Consider the following 19,032-nt stretch of genomic DNA (forward strand, 5'->3'; position numbering starts at 1 on the left):
AGCACTATGCTTCAAAGAGTGCAACTCCAATGTACTGGCCATGTTGTTTGAATGCAAAATGTAAACTAGCCAAAAAATCTATTTTATGGAGAACTTACACAGGGCAAGCAATCACATGGTGGTCAGAAAAAGCGATACAAGGACACTCTCAAGGTTTCTCTCAAGAATTTTGGATTTGACTGTGCAACATGGGAGACACTGGCTCAGGACCGTTCAGCATAGCATGCCCACATCAGAAAGGGCATTGTGCTCTATATGCAAAGCAGAATTGAGACAGCACAAAGTAAACTTAGGATGCACAAAATTGGAGTATCCACCCCAAATATTCGCACGGACTATCTATGCACAACCTGTGGTAGAACATTCCAAGCTCATATTGGTCTGATTGGTCACACTCGGACACACTGAAACTTCACTTTATCATGGTAATGTCATTGTGATCCTCTTTGAAAACGAAGGACAACAACCAACCAACCATCTATAAGTACTGTTCTAGGTAAACGTATATAAAAACAAAATGAAACACTCCATGCAACGCTAGTACTGTTCCTGTTGATTTCCAATTTCCAATTTATGCTGTTTACATTTTCTTTTTACAGAGTGGTTTATATGTTGTCCCTCTCACTAGACCTTGAGTTTCTTGAGAACAGGGTTTATCTTTTACTTTGTATCTCACTGCTAATCACAGTGCCTGATACACAATAGGCTTGTTTACTTGATTTGAGTAAAGGTGCTCAAAGTCTGTGATCCAGTGATTTACAAGCATTTAAAGCAAATCCTGTGATAACGTCATTGAAAAATTGTCCATTTTATCCATTCATTCAAACCACCATTCCATTAAAGAGAGACATTAAGGTATAGGAGAATAAATTCTAAGCAAGGAATCAAAAACCTGTTCTCTTTCATCTTCTGTGTTAAATGATTCATTTCAACTCTCGTGAACTTAATTTTATCATCTTTAAAAAAATAACAGAATTTCAGAGCTAGGAGGAACCTAAGTAATCACTTTTTTCCAGCCCACAGACCAAAAATATTCCCACTGCAATGTTTCACTTCTGCCTTGAAATCTCCAATGAAAGGAACTCACTATCTCCTGAGGCAGCCATTCCACTTGTCAAAAGGTCTAATTGTTAGGAAGTTTGTTCATTTTCTCCCCGACTGTCAATCTTAATTTGCCTCTGTGCAACAACTTCTAAACATTGCTCCCAATTCTCTCTGGAGCCAAAGAGAATGATCTCTTGCCTTTTCCTCAAAAACTTTTGAGACTTTCTTCTTTCTATCTGGATATAGCAGTCTCATTAACTCCACTCACTTCTCCAAGTGACTTTCCTTAAGGGCAGGTCTGATCATGTCAAAAACACTCTTGAGACGGAAAAATATCAAGGAAAACTTATTAGACTTCAGAGGAATTGAATATCTTCACCAAGATCAACTCCACCTTCTTCACAAAGGGGGAGAAAGACATAAGGAAGTGAGGATATTTTTATAAATTCACTGCAGGACAGATCCTCCCATCAGAGGATGCATTGGTCTGTTCTCTTTTGGGTCACAATCTTTTGACATGCCCACTGTATGTCATTAAGCAAGCACAGTTGGATTTTTAGGTAGCCCCAGCAGTGACCTCAGCTGCTTTGAGCTTGATGATTCTGTCTCCTTCTTGTGTTTTTCTGAAAGCCCCTAACTGTTTTCTGATTGGTCAAGGTCACTGGCAGTTTTTATTCAGTAACCTGAGGGGCTAACGACCTTTGTGAACACTTAACCTCTGCTCTCTCTTATGAGCATCTGACCTTCTTTATCCGATTCTGCTAGGTCACAACTCTGCTATCACCACTGAGAATTTTGACCCTGTGGAAATGTAACTTTTTCCTTTGTTTCCCACAACCATATCACTCTCTACTCAATCCATAAACTCCAACAGCTCCCTGTTACCTCTAGATCAAATATGAAAGCCGCTGCTTCACATTTAAAGCCCCTTTGTAATCTGATCATTTCTTGTGTTTCCAATGTAATTATATTTTACTTCCATCCATTATTCTATGATACCGTGGCCTTTTGTTATACAATGGCCTTCTTCCTGTTCCTAGCACGTTACACTCCTTCTCCCTATTCTGACTTTTAAAACACTGACTATCTCCCATGTTTTTCGTCCTGAACTTCTCATCTCTGTTCATTGTTTACTGGCTTCTGTGACTCCCTTCAAGACTCACGTTGTATTCTCAATCTGCAGGAGGCCTTTCCATTCCCTCATCTTATTCGCTCTAAAATGAACTTCCATCTGTGTGCCCTCTCTCTGTCTCTTTCTCCATATGTGTGTGTGTGTATGTGCATAAGTGTATATATATATGTATACACATATGTATATACACTCACATATGTGCATATGTGTGTATATGTACATGTGTATCTATGTATGTGATTCACATATATGCACATAGATATGTATATTATATACATATATATATAAAATATGTGTGTGTATCCATCAATCTTGATAGAATATATCCATTCATCTTAGTAATCTGTTTTGAGACAAACTGTAGACAGACAATCTCATATAGGGTGTTACTTGTATGTGGTCCACCTCATTACAACATGTCCTCCCTGAGGACAGAGATCATGTATTGACTGCCCTTCTTTGTAACCCTAGAGCTTGGAAGATGTCTGGAATATAACAAATGCTTAATATTTCCTTGTTGATTATCTGACTGACCATGTAACTCCTCTCTTCAATAAGTTCTAATCTCTAGCAATCAGAGATCTTTACAACTTGACTTTAATTTACTTTTCTGCCCTTGTTATACATTATTCTTTTTCATGCCCCCTACAGTCCAGTTCTTCATACACAAGTCTATCTCCCACCTCTGTGCCTTTGAACTGGCTCTCTTCCATGTATGGAATACACAGATTCCTAACTTCTGCCTCTTACAATCCCTACACTCAGTTTATATACCACCTTCTACATGAAACCTTTCCTCATCCCTCCCTTCCCACTCCCTTAGCAACTATTGAATTTCCCTTCAAAAACTACCACACATATGTTTTGTATATGCTCATGAATTTACATGTTTTTATCCTCAATAGAATGTAAGGTCCTTGAGGGAAGGGACTGTATCACTTTTCCTTTTTTCTTTGTAGCACATAATATAGCTCCTATTTGACACTAGATGCTTGATAAACACAACGTCTGATCAGAAATTGTGTCTGTGAATTATTTCTGGAGTATCAGAAATTCTAAATAAAAATTTCAGGAAGCCCAGCAGCTTCCAAGAGATATATGAGTGAAACTAAAAAGAAACACATTTGACCCCCTAAGTCATGCTGTAAGTCATTAAACCTAAAACATGTGAACAAAAATTCTCCTTCCCCTTTTATCCAACTTCCTCTATCAAGGACTGACTGAGTTAACAAAGTACATCATTATTCCCCAGAAAGTCCTTGTGAAGCTCTTTTTCCAGATCCACTTTATCCCTTAGGAGATCATTGGAATGTGTGTAGATCATGAAAGCTATCTCACAGAGTACTAGATATGAACCTGGGAGTTAAATAAGAACCACATTCCAGTCGAAAAATATTTAAGATATAGGTCTGCTTATATTTAAAATCCCACTGGTTCAACTTATATAACTAAATTTCTGTTTCTTTTTAAAAAAAATTGTACTCAGTATCTCTATACACAAATACATACACCAGTCATAAAATGTGAGAAGTACAAGGGACCTTTCTAATAAACTGAATTAGAAACTGAATCCCTAAAAGGTAAAGTGACTGACTCAAGATCATACAGCTAATAAATAGCAGAGTTGAGACTGAAAACCAATTCTTCTGATTCCAATTTCATTTTTAGTCTGTGCTATGTTTCCTCAGGGTATATTGAACAAAGGGTTGGCCTTATGGTCAGGGACACCAAGGCTCAGACCTTGCCTGTGGCATATACTAGCCATGTAACTATGGACAAGTTATTTAAATTTTCAGGATTCTAGGCAACTCTTTTGAAACTGGACATTACAGGGAAACTGCTGATTTTCATTAGTGAAAGGGGTTTTTAAAACAGGGACTTTCTCACACTAGTGACATCATAATTCCAGCCATGGCATTTCAGACAGATTAGAGAGATATATATTTAGGAAGATAGTCCCTAGACAGCTAGACAGAGAGAAAAATAGGTAAAAAGGTAGTAGAGAAGAGGTAATTAGTTTGGATTTGTAATTCATTGGAATAGAAAACTCCTAGTTAGGAAACTCATCGTACCTAGGGAGAATAGCAACTATTCTTACTTATAATCTTAGAGAAATACCAAAGAGCTCTGGTAAGTCAAGTTATCTGCCCAGGTGACACACAGTTCACACTTAACCATCAGTGAAACTTGAATACTGGTTTTCCTGATACTAAGGCTACTCTTCTCTACCTCATGCTGTGTGTGTGTGTGTGTGTGTGTGTGTGTGTGTGTGTGTGTGTGTGTGTGTGTGTGTGTGTGTGTGTGTGTGTGCCTGTAACATTTGTGTTCACAATGGACTAGGCATATATAGAAATAGAAGCTGATACAGAGAATTATAGATTGAGATAAAGACAGAAATAGAGATAAAGAGAATAGATATAGATAACATAGGTAGCTATACCTATGTTTATATCTAGCTAGATAGACAAAAATAATTAGGTAGACAGATTTGAAAAAAGATTTTTTTGTCCCCCTCCTCCAAAGGGATATAATGAATTCTATTTTAAGATATGTTACCCTACTTAATCTGATCCAAAAACTGTGAGAAAGGGTCACATGAATAATAAGCACTCTTTTTTTCTTTTTTAAATTAACTGTTATTTGAGTATAAGGTAAACAACAACTCCAGATTGAACATTCAGCTCCATTCTTAGTATAATATGACAGCACACTGCTCATTCACTATATTTACCATCTCCCCCATTATCCAGGAGTTATCCTTGTTTTCTTAACCTCAGTTGGTGGGGAAATAAGGAAAAAGAGAAAAGAAGGGAAAATGGGGGGAGAGATTACAGCAAACTAATGAAAATAAGCACACAAAATAATAAAATTCCAAGAGAATCTTGTCTCCAGTTTTTATATGGTAAGCCCACAGAATGATGACATTTCATAACTATATTAATTTATATTACTCAAGGAATTAAAAGAACTTTATATCCATGCTCACTTGTTCCATTACTATCACCGTAAGACTGACTGGAAATAAGAAAACATTATTGCTATTTGATTGGGGGAGAAGTTGGTTTGAAAAATGAGTGGAATTCAGTCAAGCATAGTTATTTCAAATAAAAATATGATCAAATTTAAACAAAATGTTTTTTAAAAGAAGATGCTTCAATATAACTGTCCTTTGCAGATTATTTTTAGACACAATCTTAAAACAAAAGATTCAGGGATTATTGTAGTTTGTACTAAGCATATTCCAGCTGAAACATTCATTCCTTTGAGGGCATAAACATTTAAAATAAAATTTTAAAAGTATCCAGATTTAAGAAATGTTAGGGGATGCATAAAGAGTTTGAGTATTCACTTTTTTCTCTAAGAGGTAAATATTAGAAAGCTATACATAATAATAGGAAATGTAAAAATAGTTAAGATGCTTTAAAGTTTGAAAAGTGTTTTTCAATAAACAAACATGACATCTTTAATATTCACAGCTTTGTGACACAGGTACATCAGGCATGATCAGTTTTACAGATGAGGAGACTAAGACCTAGAAAACTTCAGTGGCTTGCCCGTAATTACACAGCCAGTAAGAAAACAAGATTCAAAAGGTTTCGTAACTATAAATCCATCATGCCATGTTGCTATGTGGGCAGCTACATGGTATAGCAAAGTTCTGGACCTGGAGTCCGGAGGATTTCAGTTCAAACTTGACCTCCAGCACTTTGGAACTGTATAACCTTGGGCAAGTCACTTAATCTTTCTGTATCTCAATTTCCTTATCTGAAACATGGGGAATAATAATAACACTTATCTCCCAGGATTGTTATGAGGACCAAATAAGATAGTATTCACAAAGGGCTTTGCAAGCCTTAAAGTACTATACAGATGCTAATTCACAATAATTACTATTACTATCGTTATCACTATTTATTGATCCGAATAGGACCAAATAGCCACTGCAATCCTTCTTTAATGACTCGTTGAAGCCATTAAAGGTAGACTTGGTTTCCTGAAGACTATACCAATAGACCAGAAACTCCAGAAGGTGCTACCAAACTGGTAAAATTGTGATACAATGCAGTGTATGCCTGCCGTGCAACAACCAAATTATTCAAGTGAGGAGAGGCTAACTAAAATAAAACTTGCCAAAAGATATCAGAAATGTCTTCCCATCCTTCCTTCTACCTCACAGAATCCTTAGCTTTCTTCAAAGCATATCTCTGCTTCTTGCTCTTAAATAAGGACTCCCCAAATGCTAGTTATTAGGATGGTCATACTCATGAAATTATTTCAGATCATTCTGTGTATGTTTTCTATCTAATTTCTTATGCACAGACTGTGCTCCCCCACCATCAGCTTTCTTCTGAGTAGAATGTAAACTCCACAGGAGGAGGAAGAAGGGATTGTTTTATTATTTGTATCCAAATTCTCAAAGTCTAAAAGAACATTTTGTTCACTAGGCACTAAATACATGTTCCTTGAATCAAAGTATATGTTTGTTTGGGGGGTATGAGGGGAGTACAGAGACTACAGCAACTCAGGATATCCACCTTCTAAGGGGCACATGTGAAGCCACATAAGGAACACAGAGATCTTAATAATACTGAAAATGAATACAGAGTCTCAACGTTCTCCACTGTTTAAAAAAAAATTCGAACTATTTTCTATTCAAGGTTACAATTTCTCTTTCTCTTACTTTCATGTAAGGTTCCATCCTTACTTCCAAAGGATGAGTAAGGATTTGTGCACATATGTTATCAAGTCAAAATAAGCCCTCAGTGGACTTGATCTTTGCATTCTTTTTTTTTTTAATGTCTGCCATGCAACCATGCACATGGAGACTGAGGTTAAGCTTCACTTATTGATTTCTGGCCTCATAAAAAATATAAAATAAAAGCCTTTATACAGCCTGATCTTTGAATGTCATACTTTTGTGTTATGGATGAGATAGGAGGGGGAAGAACAGGACACATATACTTTTAACACAGTTGTGACAGAGCAAGGGAAAGCAGAAGGAAGAGAGAGATAGAGATAGGAAGAGAGGTTCTTTAAAAGCAACTATTTTTCTACTTTCACTTAGACTTTTTTTCAGTAAAAACTCAGAATTGTTGTTTGCATGGTCATTTCATTGGAAAATTTCACACAGAAATCATTTAGGGTATTTTCCACTTAATCAATTAACACCTATGAAAAGCAGATCTTCCCTTTTATGAAAAAGATGAGCTCAGAGAAAATTTTAAATCCAAAGACTCTACCTTCAGTACAACACTCTCTAGTTTGAAAGTACCAAGTGATTTTTAAAAACAAAAAGATTATATCACTTACATGACAAAAAAATAATAAATCAGTCCTTTAATAGTAGAGGCAACATGTTTTTTAGTGAGAAAAAAACTAGACCTGTCAGAAATCAAATCCCAACTTTGTGACTTGCTATATGAATCTGCCCAAGTCACAGTCTTTTTCAGCCTAAATTTCTTCATCAGTCCACTGGTAATAGTAATATACTGCATTCCTTACAGGATTACAGTGGAAAGTGCTCATCATAAAAATGTCCCATATTATTAAAAAAAAATAAAACCTATTATTTTTATATTTATTTGTTTTAACATACTACCATACATGAGCAGATGATAACTAAGGTGTTCAACCACTCAAATGGGAACATCTTTCCAAGATATACTATGATTCATACTTCAGATAGAATGGATCTCAGGAATTATATCAAATGAACTGAATAATCATAGGAATATAGGATTGGTGGTGACAGGCTGCTTAGAGTTCATTTTGTCCAAACTCCATCTTTTAGATGACTAAAATAAGCAATGAATAGGGGAGTCAAGATATGAACCCAAGTTTTATTAATCTCTACCTACAATCTTTACCATATACTATACATAATCTCATACTTTCCTTCTAAAACAATATTAGATTATAAACAAAAGGTTGATTTAGCCTTGGGGGGCTGCTCAGAAATCTTCACTGGTAGAAAGAACGTTTATGAAATTTTAAAGTTCAAACTCACTAAATTCCAAATTAGTTTCTCCTTTAGCCCCAAGAGCTCTCTGAAATATTTCTCATGAGAATGTAAAAAAAAAAAAGACTTCTAAGGGAAGAATACTTTTATTATTTTTAGGATTGTTTGGATACTTTCCATTATATTTTTAAGATACAGTGTTGGGACTCCTATATCACCAGTATACACGATTCCATCCAAGTACAAGCTTGCATCCGGGTTGTACAGCTGCCAGAAGAAGAAAGCGATGCTCACCCAACTCTGACCATAAATTGTTTCTACATGGAGCCACATGAGAATGTAGCTGTTCAGTAGGCGAATCACAAATCACTACTGGTATACCCTTCTGGAATTTCTCCTTGGGAATGTTCTGGAATTGTGCTTGCTCATTAGGCTAGGCAGTTTATGAGGTACTTGCTTCTCTTCTCCCTCCCAACAACACTGTATTTTCCCAAGGGCAGATAAGATGTCCTTGTGCAGGAACACCTCAATTAAAATGACAACATAAATCCTGATTTAGAGCTGGAAGAGATTTTACTGGTCATTAAGTCAAACCCACTAATATTCTAGATGGAGAAACTGAGGCCTAGACAGTTTAATCCAACTGCCAAAGTTCACAAAATAAGACATAAATATGAAATTTGAATCCTCACTTTCTTTTCCCCAAACCACTGTTCTTCATATTTGCAATGGAATTGTAGACAAGAACATAAGAATGTTTAATATACACAATTGTGATATCTGACCTCTTAATCATTAAATTATTATATTAAATTTAATTCAATTAAAAATCAGTCTCTGATTTCAAGAAGCTTACATTTAATGGGTATGGGTCATGTCATGTTCAGATAAAAATAGAATACATCTATAAAATAATACAAAGTGAAAGAGAGAGAGGAAAGGAGAGACACAGAGAGGGACAGAGAGAGAGAGAGAGAGAGAGAGAGAGAGAGAGAGAGAGAGAGAGAGAGAGAGAGAAAGAGAGAGAGAGAGAGAGAGAGAGAGAGAGAGAGAGAGAGGAAAGCATTAATAGTTGGAAGGATAAGGAAAGATTTGGTAGAATGGGGGCATTGAATTGTGGCAGAAATATGCTAGGCATATGATAATGTAGAAATTAAAAGGGAGTACTTTTGGACATAGGTAACTGTTTGCAAAGGTAGAGAGACAAGAAATAGAACATCAGATTTTGAACAGAAAGCTAACTTGACTCCAGAAATACATTAACTTTAATTAACTGATTAACTTCATTAATAAGTATAAGCCTTCAGTCTTCTAGCACAGATTAAAGTCATCTATGATAACTTTGATAAAGCACAATACATTAATTGTAATAGCATTTCCAAAATGAGGGATGGCATAGTAGTATCCTTGTGTTCTGTGCTAGTCAAAACAGATTTAGAGCACTCTGTTAAAATCTGAGCATCATATTTAGGAGGAACTTAGACAAACTAAAAGTCAGAAGAGAATAGTCAAGAAGAACAATGAGGCTCAGTACTGGACAAAATAGGAGCAGGGGGTAATATTGGAGATTTTCAATTTTTAAAACAAACACTACATCAATACAAACAGATGCAGGGTGGAAAGGAAATTCAGATATAGAAAAAGCATAAACAAACCCATGGAGATAATGGAGGATGGAGAAGGGGAATCAAGTCATTCAGTTTGAGGGCAGTATAACTAACGTAGCTTGATTTTTTAAACAATAGTTTTATCAAAGTAGTTTCACAGGCAAGGAGTTTGACAAAATCCTTGAATGTTCGAGTGGTGCCACATTTTGAAGGTGCTTGAAAAGCAATCTTACACATGTGTGAATTTTTGCAGAAACAACAGAAGAATTTACACAATGATCACAACAACCCTGAAAGACTTCATACTTTTTATCAATACAGTGGCCAGTCAAGATGTCAAGAAACAGATGAAGCTGCACCTCCCACCTATATGCAGAAAAGTGATGCACTAGAGCTGCACAAGGGGAGAAGAATTTTTAGGCATAGTCATAGTTCTGACTTATTTGTTCAAGGAGGGTTTTTATTTGTGGGAAGGAAAAGTTTGTGAGTAATGATTGAGATTTTAAAAGAAGAAAAAAAACATCAATTGATTTTTTTTAAATACACAGAAGAAGTTATATGATCAAAGCTTTAGATCTAGAAAGGAAATTAAGGTTCACTTAGTTTAACTGTCCCCATGTTACAGATGAGGAATCTGCAAATAAAAATTTACTAAACACCTACTATGTGCTAGGTAACTGTGCTAAGCACTGTGGATATAACCAGAAGTAAAAGATAGTCTTCCCTCAAAGGATCTTACAACCTGATTGGGGAGACAAAATGCAAACAAATATATACAAAGCTAGCCATATGCAAGATAAATAGGAAATACTTAACAGATGTTAAGGATTAGAAATGAGTGGTTAAGGAAAGCTTCCTATAGAAGGTGGGATGTTAATTATTACTTCAAGGAAGCCAGAGATGTCAAGAAAGGAGAGCATTCCAGGAATGGGATGTGGACAGAGAAAATGTCCAGAACTTAGAGATGAACAGACAGGATGCCAGTGTCACTAGATCAAAGAGTAAGGTATAAAAAGGTTGGAGAGGAAAAGCCTGGGCTGGGTTATTAAGGGTTTTGAATGCTAAATAGAGCATTTTGTATTTACTCCTAGAGGCAACAGGAAGCCACTGAAATTTACTGTGTGATAAGAGCAGGAGGTATGAGGGGTGGGACACATGATCACACCTGCATTTTAGGAAAATTACTTCATTGTCTAAATGCAGGATGGTTTGGAGTAAGGAGAGACTTGAGACTATTGCAATAATCCAGAAATAAAGAGGGCCTGCACTAGGATGTTCAAAGTGTCAGAGGTGAGAAGGGAAGGGGATATATTTGAAAGATATTGCAACGGTCCATTTGATAATGACAACAGTTTGGATATGAAGGGTGAGAGGAGGTAGAGAGGAAGAGTTAAAAAGGAAATATAATAAGTTTTATTTTAGACATACTGAATTTAAGATACCTACAGGACATCCAGTTTGAGATTTCTGAGAAGTAATTGTAGATGGAACACTGGAGGTCAGCACAGAGACTGGGGCAAGAAATGTAGATTTGAGCATTGTCAGCATAGAGATGAAATTAAATCCATGGTTGCTGATGAGATCACTAAGTGTTATGGTAAGGAAGGAGAAGTGAAGAGGGCCCAGGAAAGAACCCTGAAGGATATCTACCATTAGGGAGTATGATCTAGAAGAGTATCTAATAGAGGAGACAGATAAGAAATGGTTAGATAAGAGGAAAACCAGGAGAGTGTGATGTCTGAAAACTTAGAGAGAAAAGAGTATCAAGAAGGAGAGTGATCAACAGTGTTAAAAGCTGTTGAGAGATTAAGGAGAATGGAAATTGAGAAAAGGCCACTGCATTTGACAACTAGTAGATCATCAGTAACTTTAGGGAGAGTAATTTCCGTGAAATGTTAATGTCAGAAGTCAGACTGTAAGCGGTTAAGAAGAGGGTGCGGGGAGAGAAAGTGGAGGCACCTATTAGAGATGATGTTTTTCAACGAACTGAATACCAAAAATATAGGAGGATAGGCAGCATGGATGGAAGGGTCCAGGAAGGTATTTTTTTGTTTGTTTTTTTTGCTTTTTTTAACTTAGGAGAGACAACAGGTATGTTTGTAGGCAGTAGTAGGAATTAGAGAGGAAGCAATCTGGTGGAGAAGATGGGATAAAATGGAAGCACTTGAACAGGTAAAGAGGTTAGCCTTGGTAAGGAATGAGACTGCCTCATCCTGTGAGACAGAGATGATGTAGGAAAAAGTAGCGGAAGTAACTGAATAATAGGAAATGGAGAAGGGAGAAGACAGAGTTCACAGTGAATAGTATGATTTTGGGTTTGTTTGGGGTTTTTTTTGTAAAATAAGAGGCAAGGTTTTCATCTGATAATATGGGTGGAAAGGAGTCATTTTAAGAAGAAAAAACAGATATTTTAGAGTCACTTCTGAAAAGTGGGATAGTGAGTTGATAAATAGTAGGAGTAGGAGTACCTAGCAACACTGAAGGACCAGTTGAGGTTATTAACAATTTTGCAGCGGGCCTCCTTCCTTCATGGGATGTGAGACTGCAACAGATTTTATACCTCTGTGTTTCCATGTCAAACATTTACTAAGTGCTTGGTAGGTGCCAGGCTCTAGGCTAAGTGCTATAGTTATAAAAACAACAATTTAACAGTTCCTGTGCTCAAAAATTTCAATCTCCCTAGGGTGTTTTATTTACTTTGAAGACTGGGTTGTTCTCCTCAACTACCAGGTTTAAAGTGCAAGGTGGATTCATGGGCATGATCCCATAACTAGTCAACAAAGAGCTCTGCCCTGATCCTTTCTGTCTCTTAGACCCTGGTGGCCTGTTCATTTGCAGGGGCTCAAAGTAGTTATGCTGGACTAAACACAGATGCCTGATTACTTTATTCTACTCTAGTTCTGCATTCCCAGGCTCAAGAGAGATGTAAGCCTGAGCCTCCCAGGAACTGAAACTACAGGCATTCAAGACCATGCCCAGTAGAGTATTATGGCTGTCCAGCTTTCATCTCTCACTTTGGCCACATAATCAGCCGTCTCTTCTTATCGTACCTTTCCTCAGTGGTACCTGATATTGTTTTTTTTTCTTCAAAGTTCTTCGTTGGTTATATATTTCAGTTTATGATTATACCTAGAACATGCATCATCATGTACTTTTTTGGACATTATTTCAAATGGTAGAGACTGTTTCATTTGAAATATTTCATTGCCATATTGCAACACCAGTAACATTTTGGTATCAAAAAGATTGGCCTTTGTTTGCGGGGTTGTTAAATCACTCTCACAGGATCTTAAAGGCAACCGATCCCTCTTCTTCTCTTGTTCAACTATGGTCCTGACTCATTATATGTTTGGACTATCTCTACATACATGTACATATATATGTATGTATATACACATATGTGTGTATGTGTATATATGTATGTATGTATATTTATATATATATGTATATATATATATGATGAACAAGCTCTATTACTTATGAATCTAAGTGCATGTAACAATCTGACCAATAAACATTATTTCCTGGTCTCTCTTTTTATCAATAGTCAGGTTAAACTTTTTGTCTATATATATGAATTTCTTCCAGGAATATCTGAAATGTTCCAGAACTTAATGTCCTAGATGCTTAGCACAGTGTCTGGCATATAGCAGACTCTTAATAAATGGCTATTACTTTGCTTTGACTTTATGAATCCAGAAGAGTATTAGCTAGCAGAGGAATTTCGGTGGCCTTTGGATAGAGCAACAGGGCTAGGAAGACTTGAATTTAAGTTCTGTCTCAGACATTTATTAGCTAAATTATCTTGGGAAATTCACTTAAGCTCAGTCTGAATCAGTTTCCTCATCTGTAAAATGGGATAATAATAACATCTGTTTTCTAGGATTTTTGTGAGGATAAAATAACATTTGTAAATTTGCATTTGTAATATATTTATAAAGTAAATTGATTTGTAAACCTTAAAGTGCTATACAAATGCTACCATCATAACCACCATAATCACCATCATTTTCTGCAAACAGGAATATTTAGTACCTCTCCACACACAGAAAATCCTTTCAACTTGGACTCTGCATTAGTTTTCCTTCACTGAACCAACAAACACCATTGGTGATCATATATCTGCAGTGACAACTGCAAAGGGTGACTAATGGGTAGGGGAAGCAGTGAAGAGTAAGTTAAGAATCACAGTTTTTAAGTCAGAGTTCTTTAACTTTTTTGTGATATGGGTCCCTTTGGTAGTCTGTGAAGTCTTTGCACCCCTTCTCAGAATGTTTTTAAGTGCATAAAATAAAATATACTGGAATACAAAGGAGACCAATCATATTAAAATACAGTTATCATTTTTTTAAAATTCACAGACCTCATGTTAACCATGTTAAGAACTTCTGTTTTATACCATCTATAAACTTTCATTTTACTCTTGGGTCTCCAAATGTGAGATACTTGTCCAATGACCAATGCTTGGGCATACTGCAAAATCACATCAATCTTGGAATTCTTGTTATAAAGGAAAATAAATGGTTCACAATTACTCCCTAGAGAATCAAACAAAGGAAGTGACACAGTTGGTTTTATTATATGCCCCAAAGGCTCATCTTACCTTGTAGTACTCATAATTTTTTTTTTCACAAAGACCACAAAAAAAAAATAATTATAGCTTATATGTCAGCATCAGTTGCAGAAGATGAAGAGGTTACCAAAATTCTAAAAAAACAGTTTAATAAGGACCTACCCCCAAATTAGATCAATATACACTTTGATATGTAAGATTTCAATGCAAAAGTGTGAAAATGTTACAATGCAAGTACAGAAACACCAGAGAGGAGAGATATAATCTAGTGTATGCTGAACAAGGTCATTTTGGCGGGTCTGTAGACTGCGTGAAGGACGATTATGAATAACAAGTCTAGAAACATAGGTTGGAGCCAAGTTCTAAAAGGTTGTAACTTTCAAACACATGATTTATACTTGATTGTAAAGACAGTGAGGACTGCTTGGATTTTATTTAATAGGAGAATGTTGTGGTCAGACCTGAGCTTGGTATTTATGTGGAGGATATACTGGAAAGGAGTTGGGGAGTCTTGAGACATGAAGACGCATTAAGAGGTTATTGCAGTAATCCAAGTGAGATGTGAAGGTATGAATTAGGGTGATGATAAAGAAAAAAGAGAAAAGGGTATTGATGACAGTGATGTCAGAGACTGAATCATCAAAATTTGGCAAGTTATCAGATATATGATGCAGAGGACAGTGACAAACTGAAAATTACTGTCAATGTATAAAACTGTATACCTGGAAGAGCAGTGACTCTCAATAGAAAAAGAGAAAGGGTGGAAATAGGGAGAAAGACAAGCTCTTTTATGGATTTAATGAGGTTGGGATAAAACATATCCAAATTGAAGGACTGTTCAATGGTTTTGAGGGAAATATATCCTTATTTCTAGGATTTGATAAAAAAAATCTTACCTTTTTCTTTCATTACCCATCTATGATAAAGCAACATCCACTAGGCTTCTCCCCTTCTTCCCCAACATGAGTTAGGCCATTGACCTCTAAATGATGACAAAGCAGTCAGTGTGACTTTAATGGCCCAGGTCTGTGTCTCTGTTGACTAACTGAGCTTCTTCATAGACTCTAGACACACTGACATGATTTCCTGATCACCTAAGGGAATAAAAATGCTCATCCATAGGGAGTTGGAATCCATCAAATTTAGTAATCTTCTTAATGGCAGGAGAGCTACCACATTCTGCTCTGCTGGCCAGATGTGTTTTCATTGGGAGGTAAATAGGGTCGTATCCATATCAGTTAAGTGCTGTAACTTCCCTGTGAAATACTCTTTATATCTTATGGCTAAGTAAGCTTCCTTTCGCTACCTATTGAAAGGTGATCCAAGCAAATAGTTTCATTCCATAAAGAACTTGAACTCAGATGGTGATGGCTTGAGTCAGACCCTACCTTCATAGCATCCTTTGCTCCTTCATTAAACGTCTTGGTCCCTGTTTATACCTCGTTTCCTCCCTTGTTAGTAGTTAAGAGAAAATTTCAGGCTTGCATCTCTAAAACTGAATAGATTAAGAAAATCTTTCCCATTGTCCCTTAAAAATTAAAGTAAGTTTGGTATTCCATTATTACAAATAAACAACCTGAACTACATTTGCTTAATAACAAAGCTTAGGTTCTTACTCTTGCATTGATGTATACAATGAAATGTACAGTTTTTCAAAGGACTCCTAAAAATCTGTTAAATTTGTTTGAAGTCTTCAAATGTAACTTTTGAAAGAAGTATTTTTTTTATCATTTTCCAGGCAATGTAAGTTCTCTCAGAGTATGAATAACCTGGGAGTTTCCAGTTGGCTGCATGCCCTTTAATCAGTGTTACTGTACATTGCTATGACAGCTTAAACACCTATAATCTATTGATTAACTGCCCAGATGGACATGGATCAATTCTAATCTTGACAGAAAAACTTTTAAAATGATCACAACTTTTCTTTCCTCTATCCTTTTCTTCATGGTAAGCACACATCTACAATATATCCTCAAAAATTTTATTTTTACTTAAAAAGCAAAATTCAACATGGAAAGATAAAAGAAGGGAGGGAAGAAAGAGAGGGATGAAGGGAAAAGGAAGTGAAAAGAAAGATGAGAAGAAAGGGAGGGAGAAAAGAAAGGAAAAAAGGAGGGGAGGAAGGAAGGAAGGAAGAAAGGAAGGAAGGAAGGAGGAAGAAAGGAAGAGAGGGAGGGAAGGAGAAAGAAGGAAGGGAGGGAGGATGGATTGGATTTACCTGCAAAGCTGTAAGAATATTTGCTAAAGCTTGCCCATATGTGTCATGACAGTGAACAGCGAGAGCACTTAGTGGGATTTCTTTCATAACACTTTCCAACATTCTTTTCATACTTCCAGGAGTTCCCACTCCAATTGTGTCCCCCAGAGAGATCTCATAGCAGCCCATACTATACAATTGCTTAGACACCTGTTGAGAAAGGAGAAGTTCTATTAAAATGCTGAAACTGAACAGACATGAAAAACAAACAGGCACATAAGCCTCAGAATCCGGCAGAAGAGATCATTTAGAGGTAAAAATTCTTTGTAGTGAAAAAAACACTAACTCTTCAAGATAACTTGCAATAACAGATATATTTTGTACGAAGCCCCTAACAGCTTGTGAGAATGACGAAAATAATGGGATCATATTTTTTCGCTACATTATGCCCTAATAATCAGACAAGATACTCTAAATCTTGATTTAGATAGTAATAATTATCATTATAATAAAAATGCTATAATGTAACTGATTGTCTTCATTAATATTTCATCACATTCATTTATGAAGCAGTGGCTCATCACATTGGGCACAGGCATCTGAGTGGGGTAGGCCTGGGTTCAGGTCTTATTTTTGACATATTGGCTACATGACGGTGGGCAATTTAACCGTCCAATACTCACAGACACCTAAGGCTGTAAGTCTCAAAACTGATCAGCATTAGCTTGCTTCTACCTCTCCACATCTCCCCAAAAGAAGAAACATGCATACAATCACATATTGTTTAATCTGTATAAAAAATTGTAAGCTAAAATTCTTTAGTTTTGTCTAATTCACAGGCAAAAGCATAGAGTGAGAAAAATATAAGAATAGATGTTTAGAGACCTTAGTCCTTTTCCTAGTTCTGACACTAATCAACTAACTGATCTGAAGTAAGTCATTTGACCTACAGGTCTCAATTTCCTCAGCTGTGGGGGGCAGGCCTGAGATGCACTTTAAGGTCTACATGTTTTCTTGGAGGTAGCTGTCTTTGCAAGCTAGTCAAGAATTTCAGAGAAATTCTGCCAGTGTGTGTAAAGGGTAGCCTGAGTTGAGACACTTCTGAAGGAATGTCATAATTTATTTAATTGAAATTAGTTAACCCTGGAAGTTGCCTAAGGAAGCTGGTACATCTAATTGAAGACATACTTTGGTTGTGTGTTGTACAGTGTTCATTCTTTCAAAGAAATTATAAATAGTACGGGTTAGGTAAATAAAAAGCTCTTCTTTTAAATATAATAATTACTGGTATTTCTATAGTACTTTGCACATTATTTGAACCTCAGAGCAACTCCTTGAGGAAGACATTAGAAGTGTTATTGTACTATTTTAGACATGAGGAAACTGACATCCTGTAAGATTTAAGTAATCTAGGTTCACATCTATGAAGCATAAAATGAGGAATTTATACCCAGATCTTTCTTACTCCAAGAGCAGTCTTCTGTACACTATATTACATAGATTCTTTTGAGATATTAAATTTCATTTCATCAAATGTTAACTGATTGGATTTGCCAGACTTTTTTTTTTTAACATATCTTTTGAAAATAAAATAGATACTGTTAAGAATTTGGAATCATTCATGATCTTTATGAAGTAAGTCAAGTATATCAGAGATGCTGGTAAAAGTTTTACTAAGTTTACTAATGTGTGAAGATATCAATTGTATTTTCCTTTAAAATATGGATTCTTCATACTGTAGTTTAACTTTATTGAATTTTACTCAGATGATTTTAATGTCAGCTGACTAAGATCTCCTAAGACTCCATGCAGTCAGGAAATGCTCTAAAGCTCTAAGGAGACAGACATGGAAAAAAGGGGGAGGGGAGAAAGAGCATTGCATTCTGGCGAGATTTTTTTTTTTTCATTTCAAGGGAAGACTCTTAGGAACAACCAAAACAAGTCTCAACCAAAATCTGACTGTGATATAATAGCAAAATGAGATCTGACAGAGTTCATTATTGATCTTGGGATAAACCAAAAATGATTAGGCCAAAAGCCAAGCAAATTCTTTAGCCACCCAAGAACTAAAATCCTGTTAATCCACACTGGAATGTTTTATTGTTAATCTACAGTTATTTTCTTTGAATTTTAATGTCCTTAAAAGTACTTTCTGGCTTAACTCAAGAATAGTAATGATATGAAAAATGACTTGTACCAAGTCCAAAAAAATGAACAGTAGGAAAGAAACTAGCATACACCAAATGTGCTGATAGGAAATGATAAAAAATAAATTATAATATCTATGCTGCCTTTTAAAAATAAGAAAAGAATACTCATTTCTTTGTGGTTGTATTCATATATCCAACCTCAAGTTTTTGAGAACCAGGATATATACTTTCCTCATTTGAAAAAAAAAAATCACAGAATTTTAATTAAATAACAGAGGAACAGCTTCTGACAGATTAGAGTGCATGCTTGCCATTCCTCAGTCTTCATTTCTAAATTTGTTATCCGCTACTATCCTTAGCACAACTGAGC

The 19,032-nt window shown here is 36.0% G+C and overlaps 1 protein-coding gene across 1 annotated transcript in view; it reads right to left on the minus strand.

The window, feature by feature from the left end:
- Nucleotides 1–19,032, minus strand: part of HMGCLL1 (3-hydroxy-3-methylglutaryl-CoA lyase like 1) — a 258,782-nt gene that overhangs the window by 79,255 nt on the left and 160,495 nt on the right. Inside the window, exon 7 of the mRNA XM_072642501.1 lies at nucleotides 16,534–16,722. Coding sequence (XP_072498602.1) covers nucleotides 16,534–16,722 — 189 coding nt within the window. The remainder of the gene's footprint in view (nucleotides 1–16,533; nucleotides 16,723–19,032) is intronic.

The sequence above is a fragment of the Notamacropus eugenii genome, chromosome 2 (assembly GCF_028372415.1).
Source record: "Notamacropus eugenii isolate mMacEug1 chromosome 2, mMacEug1.pri_v2, whole genome shotgun sequence".
Taxonomy (NCBI): Eukaryota; Metazoa; Chordata; class Mammalia; order Diprotodontia; family Macropodidae; genus Notamacropus; species Notamacropus eugenii.